We start from the raw sequence: 19,807 nt of genomic DNA, 5'->3' as shown, positions 1-19,807 counted from the left end.
ACAGGGGGTTCTTTAGGAGGGGGGGCAGTCAAATCCCATAAATCTCCATTCCAGACCTGGCGACTTGTACCAGCCAAACCCACCCGGGGTGTACCTTCTACGGACCTGGCTCCAATAGTCTGCTGGCGGTGTCAGGAGCCGGGCCATGTAAGAGCTGACTGTCCCCATCAGGTGGAACCCATGGATACTAACTATGGCTACCATCAGTCGCTATATGCCAGGAAGCTGTGTGCAGCAGGTACCCCAAAAACTGTAAACCACCGGTGCCAGGTGGAGGTAGGAGACACTCCAGCGGAGGCTCTGCTGGACTCGGGGAGTCTGCTGTACCTAGTAAAGGCTCCCCTGGTACGGTCAGCTGAGTATACTGGCTGGAAAGTCGGGGTCATGTGCTGCCATGGAGACTTAAAAGACTATCCCACGCCCTGGTGTCTCTAACCACAGGTGCTGGCAGATGGACTCACAAAGTGGTAGTTTCCCTAAATTTACGAACTGATAATAGGGAGAGACTTCCCGGCACTGTGGCCTGCTATGAGAGTGACTGATACTCATGAGACAGGGGTAACCTTTGCAGAGTGGCCTGGCTCAGGGGCGAGACCAGAATCCTGGGAACCTGAGACCGAAGGGCCAGAGGTAAGGGTGACCGCCACTTCGATGGGAGAGGGGGAGACAACCCCGCTAAGTGCGATGGTGGGAGATGTGTAGGACTTGCCGCCTGGTCCTGACTTGGCAGACCTCAATGTCTCCGGTGATAATTTTGGTACCACCCAACGTTGGGACCAAACCCTATCCTGCGCCTGGGAAAATGTGTTAATAGTAGATGGCGAACTACAACAACCTGGGGCAGAGTCAGTATTTCCCCATTTTGTGGTTCATCAGGATATGTTGTATCGGGTAAACCAACTACGGGGTGACAAAGGAAGAGGAAAGAAGCTCAGAGTACCAAACAAATAATTAATTATTAAATGGATATTTTATTGTGTCAAAAACATGATTAAAAACACACATACAGGTGATGCCATAGACAGGGTAGGGGGAACAGGGAAAGGAGAAAACAAGCGCCACCCTGGATGAACACATAGGTCACAAAGTACATAAATACAGTATTAGTAAGGTCATGAGAAAAATATATAAGGTATAATGACCAGCTCATAAACCAAGAATGACAAAAAATATATGTATAAATTGGTATAAGGTAAGTAAAGGTCAGTGAGAAAACCAACCACAGCTATAGTGCATAGTATGCTTTGACCAAAAAAATGATACAAAGGTTGTATGGAACCAGTAAGGCAAATAAAAAGAGCCAAGTGAGATGTCTTTACATCGGCAGCACAAAGCCGTGGGAGGGAGACTATGACCTAAAACTTACCTAAGGTGGACCTAATGTGGACAGAGAAACCAGGATGGCGCTACCCCAACGCGTGTTTCGGCGTGCCTTCGTCAGGGGGTGACTACCTCTTGAAGCTCATCAAGAGGATACCAAGAGTGTGCAAAGCAGTAATCAAAGCAAAAGGTGGCTACTTTGAAGAACCTAGACTATGACATATTTTCAGTTGTTTCACACTTGTTTGTTATGTATATAATTCCACATGTGTTAATTCATAGTTTTGATGCCTTCATAGTCATGAAAATAAAGAAAACTCTTTGAATGAGAAGGTGTGTCCAAACTTTTGGTCTGTACTGTATATATATACAGTGCCTTGCAAAAGTATTCACCCCCCTTGACTTTTTTTTGTGTTTTGTTACATTACAGCCTTAAGTTCAATGTTTTGTTAATCTGAATTTTATAGTTTTCTGGCATGGATAATATAAAATGTGTTGGCTTCTGTTGGCCCACCCGGTTCCACCCATTTTTTGGAAAACTGGCATGCAGGGCTCAAATCCCCCCCCCCCCCTCCTGAAAAAAGAGATCCAATTTTGTTGTATACAGGAGTAATGTCCATATGTTCTAATATTTTAATATTGGTCTCAGCATGATGTTCTGTGCCTTGACTTTGTGAATTATCCATTTTCCAACTAGTGTCATTTTATTAATTTCTTCTGATCTTAAAGTGGTTATCTGTTAATGAAAAACTATTTTCAAATACTCCTTTAGAAAAAAGAAAGCGGTAGCGAGAAAGCACCCTGCAAATCATTCATTGCATGTTAGCACTTTAAAGTGCAATGCTTCATTTTCCCTCCAGAGATTACAGCTAATTTCTAGGGGTCCCTTTAGTGGAACACTCTGAGATCAGGTTACTATAAAGGTAACTTTATAATAAAGAAGATAAATTAAATTTAAAAAAGCAGACAACCACTTTAGGAAGCTTTAAGTTGTTGTGAACAGACAATAGAATGCTAGACATGTCCATACTCTTGCTTTTAAAGTGTATTCAAGTAAGCCACTACAATTACAGTAAATGCTATTTTGAATATATTTTACTACCATAATTTTGACCGCTGTGGTTTAAAAAAAAAGTATTCCAGGAGTTACAACAGAATTTTGCTGGTCTAACCCTGCCTATCTTATATCTAGCAGTACAAAAGATCTGTCATTTAGTCATGATATCCTCACTGGATATTTAAAATAGGATGAACCACTATTACTATTCAGTCTACATATCTTAAATTAGACATATATAAACCAGGAAATGTCAGCCTATTGTACATTTCACAACTTATATGTATATGGATGGGTAAGGAGAAAAAGTACAGTTGAAATGTAATTTCCTCTTGATTTATTTCCTGTGACTTTTTGCAGGATTTATGATGAGCTTGTTACTTAATTTTTTTTTCCACAAAAGTCAGTGCTGTGGGGGTGTAGGCAGGTGGGGTGGGTTGTACTGGGCCAGGCCTAGCCGGTCAGTCTCATGTATTACAATTTACACCAGAAAAGTGGCCTAAATTATACCTGAAATCTACACCAGCTCTTAGCTGCGGATCCATGTGAAGTAGAGGGCTGGTTATAACTTTGTTAGACATAGATTGTCATGTATAGAGATAAGCAGATTTCTTTAAAAAAAATTTTTTTTAATTTGAACTAAAAATTTATTTAACCTGGATTCAGCTGAATCAACCATTTAATATGACCCGAATTTAAAGTGCTCAGATTGCCTGGAAAAGTCTCTGTCTCTCAGTCCTTCTCTTTCTTTTGTCCTTGATTCTCCCGAATCAAATCACACTAAACTCAGGTTTGGTAGAATCAGAACTTTGTCAAAATATTGTGTCGAATATCAAAGTTTTAGAATTGATTCACTCATCTTTTGTTGTTTACTTTATGATGCCTGATTTCAATTTTTACATCTGACACCAGCAGAGGAGAAATTAACTGACATATAAAATATTGCCTTACCCACTATGTGTGAGTCCATGGCTCTTTCCCAGAGACCTCCTCTCAAGAAGATCTCCTGTATCTATTCGATGCTGATTGAGCAACACACCCCTTCAGAGCACCATTTCTTACTCAATGGGAACAACAGGAACTTGGTGTGTCCTTTCCTTACAGAGAAAATACATTTCTTCTAGATCAAATTCCTTATATATGAAGGTGTGTCCAACTCCAAGGGAATTATAATATAGTACTAACTTGCTAGTATTACACCCCTGAGAAGCTGCATAAATTATTCCCTTTAATTAGAGATGGGCGAAGCATTGGAAAATTTGATTCGGCTGCTTTGCCGAATTTTGTAAAAAACAATTGCTTTGTGACTAATTACTTTGTCACGAAGTGCATTTCTTTGTAAGTAGTGGGTGCAATGAAAATTTAAAAAGATAAATAAAATACATACCTGATCCATTATCCATTCATGAACCGGCTTGCCCGCCACTATCTTGCTTGAGGATCTGGCACGAAATCTCGCATGGCCAGTTGGCATGGATTTCATACGTCACCGCATCACGATTTCAAGCGAGATCTTCAAGCAAGATGGCAGCGGCCGGGTGGCAGATTAAATGTGATCAGATTTTTTGTGAAACAAATTGTGCACTGGGACCTGAGTTCGTCACACCTTTTAGATTTGGTCACCCTGGAGACAATATAGACACTTTGCCCTAGATTGAGGTACCACCTAAGGATACGGTTGTTCTTGCAGGCTTAGCACCACATTAAGTGCATTTTCCTAACATGCCCTTTCTCATTAGCTGATTTTTCATATCTTCTACCCCCCCCCCCTAAATTTGTTCCTTTATCTAGTTGGTGCTTACTCTACAGTTAGCTTTCTATGTTGCTTGATTGTCACCACCGCAATATACACTGAATGTACCTTATCTATATGGATAGAGCTCTGTTATTGTATAAACTAAAAATTGGACATTCTAATTTGGAATGTGAAGTCAGGATGTTCTCTCAAGTACCTTGTTGTAAGATCTACTGATTATCTCCCTTGTATGCAGTGTCTTTAATAAAATATTTTAAAAACTTACCGTAATTAAGGTCCCTTATAGCCTTTAGTTTCTGTTGTGTCCCAGAATGTGGGATACTTGATTTTATAGAACGTCTTAATTATGTTTAGGTTTCCTTGACAAAATGTGAGTTAAAATTGTAGCATTGCCACTAGTTATGCTCCAACATCAATGTATCCCTCAGGGAAAAGTAATAAGTGACCTTGAGAGCCTTAAAAAAAAGTCATGTACATCTACAGAGTCAGAGTCCTTATTAAAGTTTGTTATTTGCAGAAAGAGTGGCTATTTACTTGGGCTGTCCGAGCAGGCAATTATTGGGAAGGTACTGCTAGACAGTGGAGGAAAGATCTGCATTTACTGCAGTGATCACCTCCACTGTATAGGAATGATCGATGGCTACTGCCATCACTTGTCCTCAAACAAAATAAATGTTTTTGTGCCATGGGGTACATGTCCCTTCTTGGCTCTGTTGTGACTTTAAACTGCCGTTCCACAAATTGCAGAGTTGCCTCCCTTTGAAAACAATGGGAGGCAGACACCATGCAGGTACCAGAATTTTGGTGAAGTGTCTGTGCCAAAATTCTGACAGCAAGTTCCACCATCTTAACAGGCCTGTACTGTAAAAACTAATTGTCTTGTGTTAGACATTTGCAGTGCAACTAAGGAAAAAAGGATAAAGATGGATTGACAAGCCCCAAGCTTGGTGCACACATACTGATATGATATGTATGTGCAATAATTCTTCATCTAATTGGTGTTCTCATACATTGCCAACTAGCTGACAAATGATCAGTATTTTACTTTGAAACCAACTGCATTTCCCTGTGTGCACACAGCGTTAAAGGAAACAGTACCACTGGGATGGCAAACGCTGCAACATTGGAGTTTGGATGCCAGTGTTGTAAGCTTGCTTGACAGTATTAATAAAATGAGACTGAATCTTATATCTTCCTTGAAAGAATCGTTTTAGTATGGATTTTAGAAAAAGTATTATAAAATTCTTGTAGTATAGACAGCTATAGAAATACAGTGTAATATTTCTCCTTCCTAAGCCTGCATAAAGTAACTGTCAATTCTGGTAAATGAGAGATGACTGAGAAAAGATGAAAAATTAATCTGTAGCCCACCATCCTACGGGAGTTTTTTCTGCCACTTTTGATTGAATTTCAGTCCCTGCCTCATGAGACGAATTGGTTGCGGTTGTATTTTAATTGTTTTTGCAGCATCTGAGGATTACATTCTTGAAACTGTTCAATTTTACCCAGAGACAAGAGCATTGCAGTTATGAAAAATACAGTAGGCAGACAGTTTACTCCATGAAGAATTTTTATTCTGTGTTGGAAATTTCTCCATAATGATAATGTATTTTTTTTAAAGTTTCTGTTCATCTAAAAAGAAAACAAACAGGCGCTAAATGCAGTACATCTGTATACACTGCTATTACACATGAGCAAATTCATTCAAAAAATTGGAAATTCAACGAAAAAATTCTGATTTTACCAAATTTTTGTGTTATTCGATTTGGCAGAATCATGAGAGAGAGTGTGTGTCTGAGAAAGAGAGAGGCAATCACAGCACTTTTGATTTGGGTAGAATTCAGAACTAAAATCAAATTGCATGGAGAATTCAGCCAAATCATTGAAATTTGCTCATCTCCACTATATACAACATACTGTATGTTTACTCTTTGTCCTCTAGGTGGAGAGCTTGAATATATATTTATATTCAGAAGTAAAGACTACCAAATCAGTGGAAATTTATTTTGCTGGTGTTTCACCACTGAATACATTTCCTATCTAGGAGCAATATTTTCATTACCTAAGACACTGGAGACTGAAGTATAGACCTGTTTAGGAACATTTCACCTTATTTGTGAAAGAGGTACCGTACCTATTTAGAAATATTTTCTTCTGCGTAATAGGAAATTTACTTCTTAGCAAAATTGCTTTTTGTAAAAAGGTGAATCACTGTTCAAATGTATAAGATTTACTTAGGTTTCTACTAAGACAAATTAGTTTAATTACCTTCTCAGGTTTAATGAGTTTCCTTAACCATGTGAAGATGCCTAGCAAGAATGCTTCTCTTTAGGGCTGTATTTACGCCTCAGATCAATGGAGGTTATGTTTTAGACGGCCACTAAACCTGGAATCCAAACCCAAAGAACAACCAACAAAACCTAACTAATGTTTCTTTGTTATTTGCTCTTGTTTTATTAGGTATCACAATTGCAAAATATAAAAAAAATACAATAGAAAAGCAGTACATTGTTCTCTCAGGTTGCAACTATGTATTCTTCCCCCACTTATGCTATTGCACGTGAGCCAGGAAATTTAGGAGGAGGAGGCCACAGTGAACATGGTCATTTTGTTGATAGGAATCTCTTAGTAATAGTACAAAATAAATTTGGAAATTGTGCCATTCATATTGCCAGAAGTAGCGTTGAGCGAGTAGAAGTTAATCAAGTAGAATATGATCTGAATTTCCAAAGTATTAGATTCACCATGAATCCAAATTTCTTGGTGCTTCGTGGTAACTAATCCATTTTTAACTGAAATGGTGGTAAAAAAAATACATACTCACCTTGTCCATTTGAGAGAGAGGTCATTGCTGCGATTTTGATTGAAGAAAATGCACCAATTCTCACACGCTGACGTGTGACATCACCACATCTTCACACTGGGCAGGTGCCGTGATGTCATCAATGTGAAATAGCGGAGACCACGTGAGATGGGTTTTTTAAAGGGCTATGATATCACAGGGGCTGGCTAGCTGCTGATTGGCTGCCTGCACGGCATTATGGATGATCTTGTGTTCCCGGGTTTCTTACTTTCACTTTGTAATGCATGTAGCTGCCATTTTAGGGAAAAAAAATAGTGACCACGAAGTGCAAGGAAAATCAAATTAGTTGCAAATTTTTCTTAAACTTCAGATCGAATTCCACTTTGGATGCTTTAAGTTGCTTAGCACTAATTGTATTCTTAATGTTTCTATGTTTCTATGTTTCTATGTTAATCCCTTTCTGGAAATAAAGACCCCCATATGTTAGATTTCACCCATGTAGGTACTCAAGGATCCATCAGGAGCTTCCCTTGCAGATACTGTCAAAAATATAGGACATAATCGTGCAGCACGCGGTGTCTTCATGTCCAGTAAAATTTCAGGTTTTCTAATAGGAACCAGATCCCATTATAGTCAATGTGGCCTGTCAGGAGGTAATCATTTTAAAGTCATTACGATCCATCAGGTGGTGTTCATTTTATAGTCAGTGTTGTCCTCCAGGAGGCATTCATTTTATAATTAGTTCAGTCTATCAAGAGGCATCAATTTTATAATCAGTGCAGTCTGTCGGGTAGCATTCGTATCCATCATTTGATATAAATGCCCCTTTCATTCTTTCAATTGTTCTCCTTCTATAATGAACAGTTTTGTGATTATTGTAATTTATTTAGTGCCATTAAACTAGATTTCTGCTTTTATCATCTTAAAAACAAAAACAAAACAAAAAAAACACCAATACAATATACTGGTTTATAATGATAGATATATCTGTAGATATCAATACATTACACATGAGAAAAATTCTTAAAGGGGTTGTCTGGATTCAGAGCTGAACCCTGACATATCCCTATCTTCACCCCTCTGGCTCTCTTGACATCAGCATTGGAGCATTTCATGCCCCGGTGCTCTCCCTTTCCCTGCGCTGTATTGCAGGGCAAGGGCGTTTATTGCAGGGCTAGGCGGAGGCTTCCGTTCAGCAGTGTTCCCGGTGACGTCACCGGCTCTGATAGGCAAAAACCACCACCTAGAAGTCCCTATGGAGAGCTCGGTATGTCTCCTAAAAATGCATTTTCCCTGCGCGATTGTCTCTACGGACCCTATGATGTTGACACACTTTGAATAAGTGTGAGCCCAAAGAGTATGTAAAATCACGTGTTTAAAATAAATGGTATCATATAAAAATTGTATCATATAAAGTCACATGTGACCACATAAAAACAAATCAAAAGTATAATGGAGATATATATAAAAAATTATATATATTAAAAATTACTCATTTCACCCAGGAGGGTAATGTGGGATAAAGCTCAAGACACCCACACCACACCTCCTGCGCCTGGGTCGCCTGTAGAGATGTCAGATTCGGATCAAAACACACTCAGGAGTCTTATTCTTTTTCTTTCTCTTTATTCCAAAGCCAGGGTGGGGGGAGTGGATGGCTCAACGCGTTTTGGGGCCTCTGTATGGGTCCCCTTCATCAGGAGCAGATATAAACAGCATATACAGTGATCATCTTTAAATGACAGAAAAAAACGCCAAAGATACACTTACAATGATGTCACTTCCGGTGTCAGTATGCGTTCCAGGGTGGAACGCACCGGAAGTGACACTCAGAGATGATGCAGTCAAGAAATATGCATCAGGTCAGGGTTATTATAATCAGAGAAAAACAACACACCAAATATATACATGGGAATATAGCATGACGTCCCTTACTTTGTGGGGTGCCGTTTACTGTGTTCTTCTGTTATATTCATTTGCGTTCCCGTGGAACGCAACATAGAACTTCCGGTGCGTCCCACAGTGGAACGCAAACAAACCGGAAGTGGAACCCGAAAGGATGCTGCATGTTCAAAACCAGAATCGAAGTAGATATGGAAAACCGATAGGATGTGCAAAGTGTTTAGTTGAGAAAAAGATCAGAAACTAAGGAAAGCATGGCATAGAGCCATGCTACCGAAGTCTCCAATACAGAGTGCATACTAGACTTCCGGTGCGTTCCACAGTGGAATCAAATAGAGTTGACTCTTTTCAAGGCCTGGGCTGCAATGATTATGATGCTAGTTCTCGGCAACCACTTACTTTTAGCTCATCAGTGACACACCGCTGAAATCAGCATTTCTGTCACTATTTTATGCTGTCCTCAGTGAGGTCAGCATAAAGTTGATGACAGGTTCCCTTTAAGGTATTTAGTATAGAAAGCCTTGGGTTCAATACCTGACTGTGATAGGTTTATGATTATTGTAATTTGGGCCATACATTTTTTTGCAGTTACTAAAAAAAGATAAAATTATATTTCAGATTTTATCCTTTTATAAGAAAAACACCTATATAATGTAATGACATACTGTATATACAAAGAGATGTATCTGTAGGTACCAGTACATTGTGCAAATGAATATGTTTGCCTGGTTAGAGGATTTGCCTCCAATACATAAGGTCCTTGGTTTATGACCCAGCACTGACAATTTACAAGTAGAAACAGAATAAAAGTTGAATATACAGAGGTATCCTTAAAGGGGTTCTGCAGTTTGCTTAAACTCATGATCTATCCTCTGGATAGATCATCAGCATCTGATCGGCGGGGGTCCAACACTTAGGACCCCCGCCGATCACCATTTTGAGAAGGCAGTGGCGCTCCAGGAAAGCCGCGGCCTTCTCACTGTTTACCGCAGGGCCAGTGACGTCACGACTTGTATCAACTGGCCTGGGCGTGGCTAAGCTCTGTTCACTTGAATGGAGCTTAGCCCCGCCCAGGCCATTGATAATAGTCGTGACGTCACTGAACATGCAGTAAACAGCGAGAAGGCAGCGGCGATACTGCCAGCACCACTGCCTTCTCAAGCAGCTGATCGGCGGGGGTCCCGGGTGACGGACCCCCGCCTATCAGATGCTGATGATCTATCCAGAGGATAGATCATCAGTTTAAACAAACTTCAGAACCCCTTTAAGCATATATGGAGTGAAGTAGGGACTTCTAATCAATATATGGAGTCAGCTGCAGAGCAGGGACTCCTAAACTATAAATGGAGTCAGAACAGAAACTCTTAAAGTTTGATGTCATTCACCTAGCCATTCTGTAGCCAAAGATTGAGAAGACCGAGGGAAGGAGACAGTTTTTTTCCTGCAAGATCATATGGCAGAATTTTGGGGAGCAGCTTACAAACATGGCTGTGTGCGCTTTATGGAGTTAAACATACTTTTTTTCAGGTTTTAGTATTCCTTTAATGTTTTAGATTTGTCATAAACTCACTCCAATAGAGATGGTGATATAATGAAATACATTTCTAACATTTCTAGATAAAAGTGTTGGGTTTCAATATGCACTATATTCAACAAACAATATGAGGTGACGTTTGATACATTTGCACAATTTATGCCATCACAGAGTCAAGGAAAACTGACTTCAAATATTACCTGCATGATAAATTCCCCAAAATGTTTTTCATTTGTGTAAATTTGTGTCAGATCCTCACTGTCACTAATACACAGCCAGAGCTCCACTCTAACGTCAGAGATCAGAGGAAGGACTCCAGGGCTGTCTGACTATATTCCCTGTTCTCTTAGTAAACAGGCTGATATGCTGGAAGGTACTGTAGATGTGGTTAAGAATCTAAATTATAAATACTTCTATGGGAGTTAAAAAAATCAGTTAAAAAAATCACAAACTTTTTTACTATCAACTTTATTTAAGGAAGCATTTTTCAGTCTCCAGCCCATTAGAAAGGTACATGATATAAATTGTAGTTAAGGTAATCTTCTCACTGGTGACTGTATATATGAATTATCAACTTTGTTCTGGTCCCCAGCAGTGGCATTATGTTTTATGTGTGGACAGATAGTTTCTAAAAACCCTATGAGAGCCTTAATGTCCGTCTCATAGGAATGATTAGAGAAACTGACTTCCTGTCCACACATATTGTATGTCAGTTGGAGAATCAGAGAGGCCATAGAGTGCTTCTTTAAAGGAAATTGGAAATAAATAAAAAGAATTGGCCGATTGTTAAAATCTTTTTTTTTTCACATATTATTAAATAATTTTTGATTGTTATTTTTTATTTTCCATGTCACTATCTATATTTAAATAAAGATCATAACACCCTGCAGTTTTTACACCGACCACTAAGTCTAAAAGGCACCACTTCTTGGTCTGTACATATCACTTTACTGCAGTTTCCTGCTTATCTGTCATTCTAATCCTGCCTGTTATTATATCATCTCTTTGTATAGATAAGTTTGGATCCACCATTCACAATTGGTGATTGTCAAAACTTACCTATTCTTTTCAATGCTCACAGAGCATGCCTAGAAGACTCTCACATAGAAGTCAATGAGGTCCCCATCAGAAAATAAAATAAAAAAATAGATTAGAAAAAACACATGTTTTGCTATCGGGTTTTAACTGGCAGCTAAAATTTTTGGAGACAGATTTCCTTTAATGTAAATCCCAAACACACACACATATATATATATATATATATTAGTATTTGTAAATTATTTGCCTAAAATCCTTACTGTTAGAATATTATGCCTATGGGATATTTACAGGGAATGTTGATCGTGCCTCATAGATTCTGATAAGTTGCAGATAAAAGTGTTTCCCTTTAAATGCTTTTTACACATTCCTTTGTGATTTCATTTTCTTGAAAGCCTATTTCTTGTGTGCGTAGATGAGAAAGGTGAGCCATCTCATCTTGGCAAGCTGGCAAGTTAGTGATTGGGTTTAAGAGTTTGTGTAGAATCTGAGCATAAATTCTTTATCGAGAGGAATTGCTTAACGTTTACTTTCTCTAGGGGTCAATTGATATATTCTGCAAATAAAATACTTGCATTATTTTAAAATTATGTTACTCACTCTGATTTCATTTGGAGATCAGGAGGATAGAACAGATTATTGGTATATTTTATTATTATTCTATACTGACTGTTTTATATTGTGGTTTCACCCTATATGACTTTCACCCTATATGACTTGCAATTTTTTTTGATTGTTGAATTGCAAGAGCTATATATTTTTTCCCAACGATGTAGCCATACGAGGGCTTATTTCTTGCAGGACAAGTTGTTGTTTTTAATGGCATTTTGGGGTACATATAGGCTTGAGCGAATCGAGCTTCAGAACATTTTAAAATAGAAATCCAAAGTCAGCTTTGGTACTAAGGTACCAGCCAGTACCAAAGAAGACCTCGGTTTCCTATATATATATTTTTTTTTTTAAGCAGCAGTTTCTTCATTGCCATTTTCTGTTGTAAATTTTGCAATGTTAATTTTTTTGTCATAAATAACATCATAGAAAAAAAAGTGAGGGATTCAGTCAGCACAAGCTTGTATGCAGGTGCACATCGCTATGGCGAAATACATATACAAACGCAAAAACACAAATGCAATAGCACTCTGCAACCAGCACTCTGCCCTGTCTCTATGCTAGATGTTGAATGAGGCATTGGTGTACATTTTGGCAAAAGCGTAATAAGCCACTCACCACGTCAAGGTCGCTTCTATGAGTGGTCCTTAACACTAGTTCCTACCTGTTTATGGGCCATGATAGCCACACAAAGTCCAGGGAGCGCAGGTACAGCATGCACGCCAGGCACACTCTGCTTTTAACCCCGTCCGGTGCCGTGACAGCTTTCATCGGATCCAGGGATGCAAGTACCAACATGCATGCTGAGCCCACTATATACTTCTCCTGGAGCCAAATGGCTACTGGTAGGCACTGTAAAAGTAGACTCAGTTTTATACTGACTTTAAAACCAGTCTCCAGGGCAGACTAACTAGTCAGGTGTGCATGACTGCATGGAGATCGCCACGCCTCCAATATATACTACAAAGAAAAAATGTGGGGGATTCAGTCAGCACAACCCTGTATGCAGGTGCACATCGCTATGGTGAAATACACATACAAACGCAAAAACACAAATGCAATAGCACTCTGCAACCAGCACTCTGCCCTGCCTCTATGCTGGATGTTGAATGAGGCATTGGTGTACATTTTGGCCAAAGCGTAATAAGCCACTCACCACATCAAGGTCGCCTCTATGAGTGGTCCCTAACACTAGTTCCTACCTGTTTATGGGCCATGATAGCCACACAAAGTCCAGGGAGCGCAGGTACAGCATGCACGCCAGGCACACTCTGCTTTTAACCCCGTCCGGTGCCGTGACAGCTTTCATCGGATCCAGGGATGCAAGTACCAACATGCATGCTGAGCCCACTATATACTTCTCCTGGAGCCAAATGGCTACTGGTAGGCACTGTAAAAGTAGACTCAGTTTCATACTGACTTTAAAACCAGCCTCCAGGGCAGACTAACTGTTTAGGTGTGCATGGATCCAGTCCCAGTGGTTATGTCACTGCTGGGGACTGGGAGTATGCACAAGTTGATGGGTCTTAGCATACTTTTATAGTTATAAACCTCTATATATTGTAGGTACAACCTCTCTGGGGGCTGTATTCCCCCAGCCATTTCTGATCACCTCACTTCCCAAGAAACATAATATAAACGCTAAAAAGTTGTATGTTCCCCAAAATGGTACCAGTGATTTGTGTGGTTCATTCCGATAACCAACAACACTCCTCCCATATGGCAATAATCCAGCTGCCAAGCTTGATCCATCCAGCAAGTTCGGCCCATCTGGTTTTAACCCTAATACATGTTAAAAGCAAAATACCATTATGTTCATAGTATGGAGGGATCTTGGACCCTCTGGAGGGATCCACATGGACTAAAATTTAATTGCACTACACAGTGACATAGAATTTGTTTAAAATTTGTTGTGGCTGTCAGAGTGACGCACAATAATATTTTCCCTAACAGAATATGTTAGCTAGGAATGTGGAATGTGTGGTTCATACCGATAAACAACGACACTCCTCCCGTCTTGGAATTAACTAGTAAGCTGAACTTTTTTTTATCCTTTGGTATGACAATCCCATCCAAAACATGGCTACTGATGAAGGGTCATATGAGCGGCCTATATTAAATAACACTGCTCTCAGAACTGTGTATACGCTAGTTTTTCTTGCCATGTGCAGCATTATTTATTGGAGTCCGCTGATGTACATGTCGAGTCACATGTCAAGTCAGCATCTTCTGGATGGGAGCACTGCGCAATCAGTGAAGAACTGTACTGAATAATTGGGTGGCAGTTGACAACTTAGGACTTCTGATGTGATTTCATAACAACATTATATTTGTAAATGTATGCCTCTAGGTGGTGATAACGCAGAGCAACCAATAAAAAAAAATTATATATATATATATATATATATATATAATTTATATTGTTTAAATGATAGGTTGCTAAAGGACATTATTGTTAGGAAAAAATATTGGAAGAGGGTGTTTTACTTTTTTCAAGGTTCTTTCTACCTATCTCTGCAGCAGTGCCTACACAATGTGCACCCAGAAGTAGGGCAGTATTTCTCCAGGGGTTGGAATGAAGTCAGGAACTTTTGTGACAAATTCTTTTTGTAACTTGAATCTATTGCCCTAGTCTATTAACATAGAAACATAAAATGTGTCGGCAGATAAGAACCATTTGGCCCATCTAGTCTGCCCAATATTTTTCTGGTTGTTTTCTGCATCCACCTGACCTAACTTGAACAGAACTTAATCTGCTAAGAGGGTGTTGAAGGGTGTCATATCTATTCATATATTTATGTTGCATTTGGCACCCTTGTCAGTTTAGAGAATTTAGCTCCTGGCGTGGAGTCAGATTCTGTGCAAACAAACTAAAAAAAATTCCCATCTGGAAGTCTCAACATTTCCATCACTTATGGATTATTCTTTTTATTAGATTAATCTTTGGCACTCTAGCTGTTGTGAAACTACGACTCCCAGCATGCACACTTGCTTAGCTGTTCTCAGAAACCCCATAGATGAGAATAGAACATGCAGGGAGTTGTAATTTTACAGCAGCTGGAGTGCCGAAGGTTGCAGATCCGTGCCTTAGAGTCTACAGTAGGTAACATCAATATATACATTGTTAATACTTTTATGCTGTATAATTATAATGTGTATACTTTGCATGAATACATAGTTTTCTATACTAATTTTATGTAACATCTTTTTAGTCAGATAATGACAGTGAAGCAATAAGTCATCGTATCAAGCCTGCATTTCAAGATGATCCTGTCTTTCGTCGGCAAACATCGTACCAGCACTCTGCTGTTCATATTCCCACAGATATTTACGAGGGCTGTAAGTTACTTTTATTCCTATGAATGTTTCCTTTGTTAATATATTTTGTACTAAAATATTTTACCACATTTCGAAACGTAATATAATTTCTTTATGTGTAGAAATGTTTAAGATATGTTCATCCTTGTGTCAGGAGAATAAAATATGTCATCTATTTAAAGCACAAAATCCAATAAATCTACGAGCCGATCTTATTTGCGACATTGTTAACAGTACAGTTTGAGAAGAAACAATTCAAATTGCTAATTAAAAATGACAAAGACAATATATAAAGGCACATCTTTTATAAAGGTTTATATTTTATTAAAGAGAATCTGTCGCTAGGTTTGGGACCACTTAACCTAAGATGAATTCAGGAAAATGGGTCTTGCAGCCTCCAGTGCATATCTGCATTGCCCAAATGAAATTGAGGACAGTAAACATTACTTTAATGCAATTTTCCCTTCATAAGTTAATCTTCCCATAGGTCCCTTTATCAGTAAAAATACACTTATAAACCTGCAAATATGTGTGTATTTTTTCATGATGAAAGGGCCAATCCAGTACCAAAATGAACTGAATTTTGAAATCATCTAAAACAGCAAGATTGTTATAATTGCCATCAACTTAAAAGTTCACTAACCTTTCATAAAACTTTGCATAAATAAAAAATCATATGTACGTGTGAATATAAAAAAAAACTTTGTAATATATTTTATTAGAAGAAATGCCTTGTTCTATAGTTATCAGCTGTTTTCTTCCTCTCCACTTTTCTACATTAACTATCTCCGAAATTTGTGAGAAATAAATCTTGTTAAAACCAAGATTATTGTTGGCTCACTAAAGGATCAGGTTAACACAAAATCTACATAGAGGGGAGGCGGAAGAGGAGGAGGAGGAGGAAGAAATGCACAGAGAAGCAGAGACTAGACGGCAGAGACAGGAATCATCCCAAGTGCTTCATTTACATCTGTATTGTTGAGTACTTCACTATAATGTCCTATATGGTGATTTTGAGTTACTCTGGGAAAGTATGAGGAAGCAAAATCTGCTGTCTCTAGCTGCTTATCACTCCCGTTCACAGAGTACACCTAGACTCCACCCACCAGCTCATGGACAACTTATAATTAAAGTTGTGGCATGCAAAGGAGAAAACTGCTAAAACAGGCCAGATACAGGTCATATAATTTTCAGATATATTGGTATCACTCATGTATACACAAATGGACAGCATATTTGAAAAGTTATCTGAAAGTTTAGGTATGCTTTAAGTTAGGATTCCATCCATCAGTTGTTTTTTTTTTTTTACAAAACCCCCCAGCATATTTAACCAAAAAAACACTTACAATCAGATACATTGATGACTTAATGGAGCTATATAAAGTGTACCCTTATCTATTATTTTTCATACTTTATTAACTACTTTCTCAACCAATTCTAAACTGAGCCATTTAACCCACAGTCACTTTTGACCAGGCACATTTTCTATTTCTTTAGTACATGCATCTTTGAAAGCCATAACTTTTTTTATCCATTCTGTTATGTCAATTTTGTGCCTTTTTCAGTTATATATGGGGCTTTATTTTTATGTGTTTTTTATTATAGTATTTTTTATACTCTGGGAAAGGTTAAAAAAAAAAAAAAGGAAAAATAGTTTGTTTTCAAATTCCTTACCTTTTTTGTGTTAATATGCAACTAAGATGCTTTTTTAAGTGATGTCTCCTTTCAATAATGGTTGTTTTTATATAGTGGATTTTTGGGTTATGTTTTACGTTTGCCAGGGGTGGGACAAGAAGCTTCAGTGTGATGTGTGGTGGCGTTCTGTATTATTATTTTTTGTCTATACTTTTTAAAAAAATGTTTTGTACTCCCTTCTTGTATGACCAAAATGTCATAAAAGAGGGGGCATTTAACATAAAAAAAAAATTATTTGTTGATTTCTCCTGTTTCTCATGCACACATATTAGACCCAATTCCGGGGTTTCATGGCACAGCTCATCTGGATCTGCGAAGACCTAGCAGCTCATGCAGACACCAAACTCCCAGCGATCGCATACTGCATGCCGCTTTCTGATCTGTATACACTGCAGTAACTTAATCCATCCCTGCCCTCTCTGTGGGGAGCCCTGCTGTCACTCCCACAGTTGCATGATAAGGATTTCTGAACATCCTTGCAGAGAAAGGTGCCCAGATGAATATATGCAATCAGCAAATCCTCCACACTCTGGGGAGTGGCTTATTAGAGCGTATGTCAAGGAGCTGTTTAGTAGTCTAGAATCTAAAAGTGGATGCAGACTTCAGAGTGTCTTAAACAGTAAATGCAGCTCTAATAGTCTAATTCACAAAGCCACCTTAATTCACAGGTAGCATTCTAATGGAGGCCTGTTATTAAAGCAGTTTACTTGTATATCCATCCACTTGTGGAGGTACTCGGCAATTATTGTATTCGTCCTTTTGACATTTTGATAGATAGTGTCTATTTGTGTGCTGTGCCTTATTGTGCAGCAAACTCAAGGCCCTGCCATAAATCAGTGTCCATTTATGTCTTGTTCACTTGGTAAGGTTCAGACTTTATTGATGTTGCATCATTTTCAACAGTTATAGCAGTTTCCATGCTCAGCAGCTTTCTTGATGTAAAAAGTATTTTAATGTCAGCTTTTATATAGAGATATGTGTAAATAATTTGTAGAAAAAAATATTTTCATAGAGATAAAACATTTTTCAAATTTCATATAGAAATATGAATATCGCCTGACTACATGCATGAAGAGGTAAGACACGTAGATGTGATTGATACTGTGCAGATTGTGCACTGCAAAAATGTCATTATTAGTGTTGAGTAGTGTTGCTCTGGCCAAACACATCGGGATCTCGGGTGCTCTACGAGCACATGAGTATAATGGAAGTCAATAGGAGAACCCAAGCATTAAACCAGGCAGCCTCTGCTCTGAAGAGGGGAGGGTGCCTGGTTCATAGAAAAAGGTCAGAAAATGATGGAAACACCACCTAAATGGTTCGGGAACAGCATGGGGAGGATGTCTGGATGTATCATGGACTCCCAGGTCACTGCTGGGAACGATGTTGTCCGAGTAGTACGCCACTTTTACAGACTGACAATAATATGCACAAAACCGAGGCAAAAATCGATTTTAGAGGAAAAATTATTAGGAAACATTCTTTCTTGTATATTTACTTGCATATAAAGTGCAAGTGCTGCCAAAATTACAAGGAAGAGGCACTCCAATACAACCTGTATATCACATAAAGGAGGGCCTCATTACAATTGTTCATGTATTTGGACTCCTACACTCATAAAGCCTATGCACTAAGTGAAAGGTCTGCCAAAAATTACAAGGAACCGGCACTGCAATACACCCTTTGTTACACATAAAGGAGGGCATCATACATAGCCTTGAAAAATTATGATTGATGGCCTGCTGGTGACCGTCAAAAACATTTGGAGCAAGGGCCTGCTGATCTGACCATCTAAAACATTATGTGCGAGGGCCTGCTGCTTTGGTGTCTCTAGAAAACCTGGGGCCGATCGCAAGTCCCCGTGATGGCGACGATCCATTTTAGGTGCAGGCCTGCAGGTGAGCTGACCCTCTAAAAGGTTGTAGGTGAGGGCCTACAAGTGAGCTGACCCTCTAAAACATTATATGTGAGGGCCTGCAGATGAGCTAACCCTGTAAAAGATTGTAGGTGGAGGCCTGCTGGTGAGCTGACCTTGTAAAAAATTATATGTAAGGGCCTGCTGGTGAGCTGACCCTGTAAAACATTATATGCGAGGGCCTACTCACCTGCTGGTGAGCTGACCCTGTAAAAGATTTTAGATGCGGGCCTGCTGCTGAGCTGACCCTGTAAAAGATTGTAGGTGAGGGCCTGAAGGTTAGCTGACCCTGTAAAAAATTATATGCGAGGGCCTGCTGGTGAGCTGACCGTGTAAAACATTGTAGGTGAGGGCCTGCTGGTGAGCTGACCCTGTAAAACATTATATGCGAAGGGCATATATGCGAGGGCATTATATCCAACGAATAAGCATGTTGATATGATGGAAGAGAAGAAGGAGGATGAGAAAAGGAAGATTCAACCATATACCCTTGTTTGTGGTAGAATGGGTGCATGGGAATACAGTGTATTCAGTACACATTTAAAGTGCTTTTATGTTTATCAGCTTTCCTCTGGTGGAGTTGAGAAGTTATGGTCAATCCAGGCCTTATTAATTTTTATAAGAGTCAGCCTGTCAGCATTTTCAGTTGACAGGCGGATACGCTTATCTGTTATAATGCCACCAGCAGCACTAAATACCTGCTCAGACAAAACGCTGGCGGCACGGCAGGCCAGCATCTCCAAGGCGTAGAGTGCCAGTTCGTGCCATGTGTTTAGCTTGGACACCCAGTAGTTGTAAGGCACTGAGGGATCATTGAGGACGGTCTGCTATGTACTCCTTCCAAAATGTTTCCCTCCTTG

The 19,807-nt window shown here is 39.2% G+C and overlaps 1 protein-coding gene across 1 annotated transcript in view; it reads left to right on the top strand.

Annotated features, from left to right (window-relative positions):
* CACNA2D1 (calcium voltage-gated channel auxiliary subunit alpha2delta 1) overlaps window positions 1-19,807 on the top strand; it is a 1,018,968-nt gene that overhangs the window by 565,726 nt on the left and 433,435 nt on the right. Inside the window, 1 exon segment of the mRNA XM_040413129.1 lies at window positions 15,232-15,358. Coding sequence (XP_040269063.1) covers window positions 15,232-15,358 — 127 coding nt within the window.

This window comes from Bufo bufo, chromosome 1 (genome assembly GCF_905171765.1).
Source record: "Bufo bufo chromosome 1, aBufBuf1.1, whole genome shotgun sequence".
In the NCBI taxonomy this organism is placed as follows: Eukaryota; Metazoa; Chordata; class Amphibia; order Anura; family Bufonidae; genus Bufo; species Bufo bufo.
This window is presented reverse-complemented; position numbering and strand designations above follow the sequence as displayed.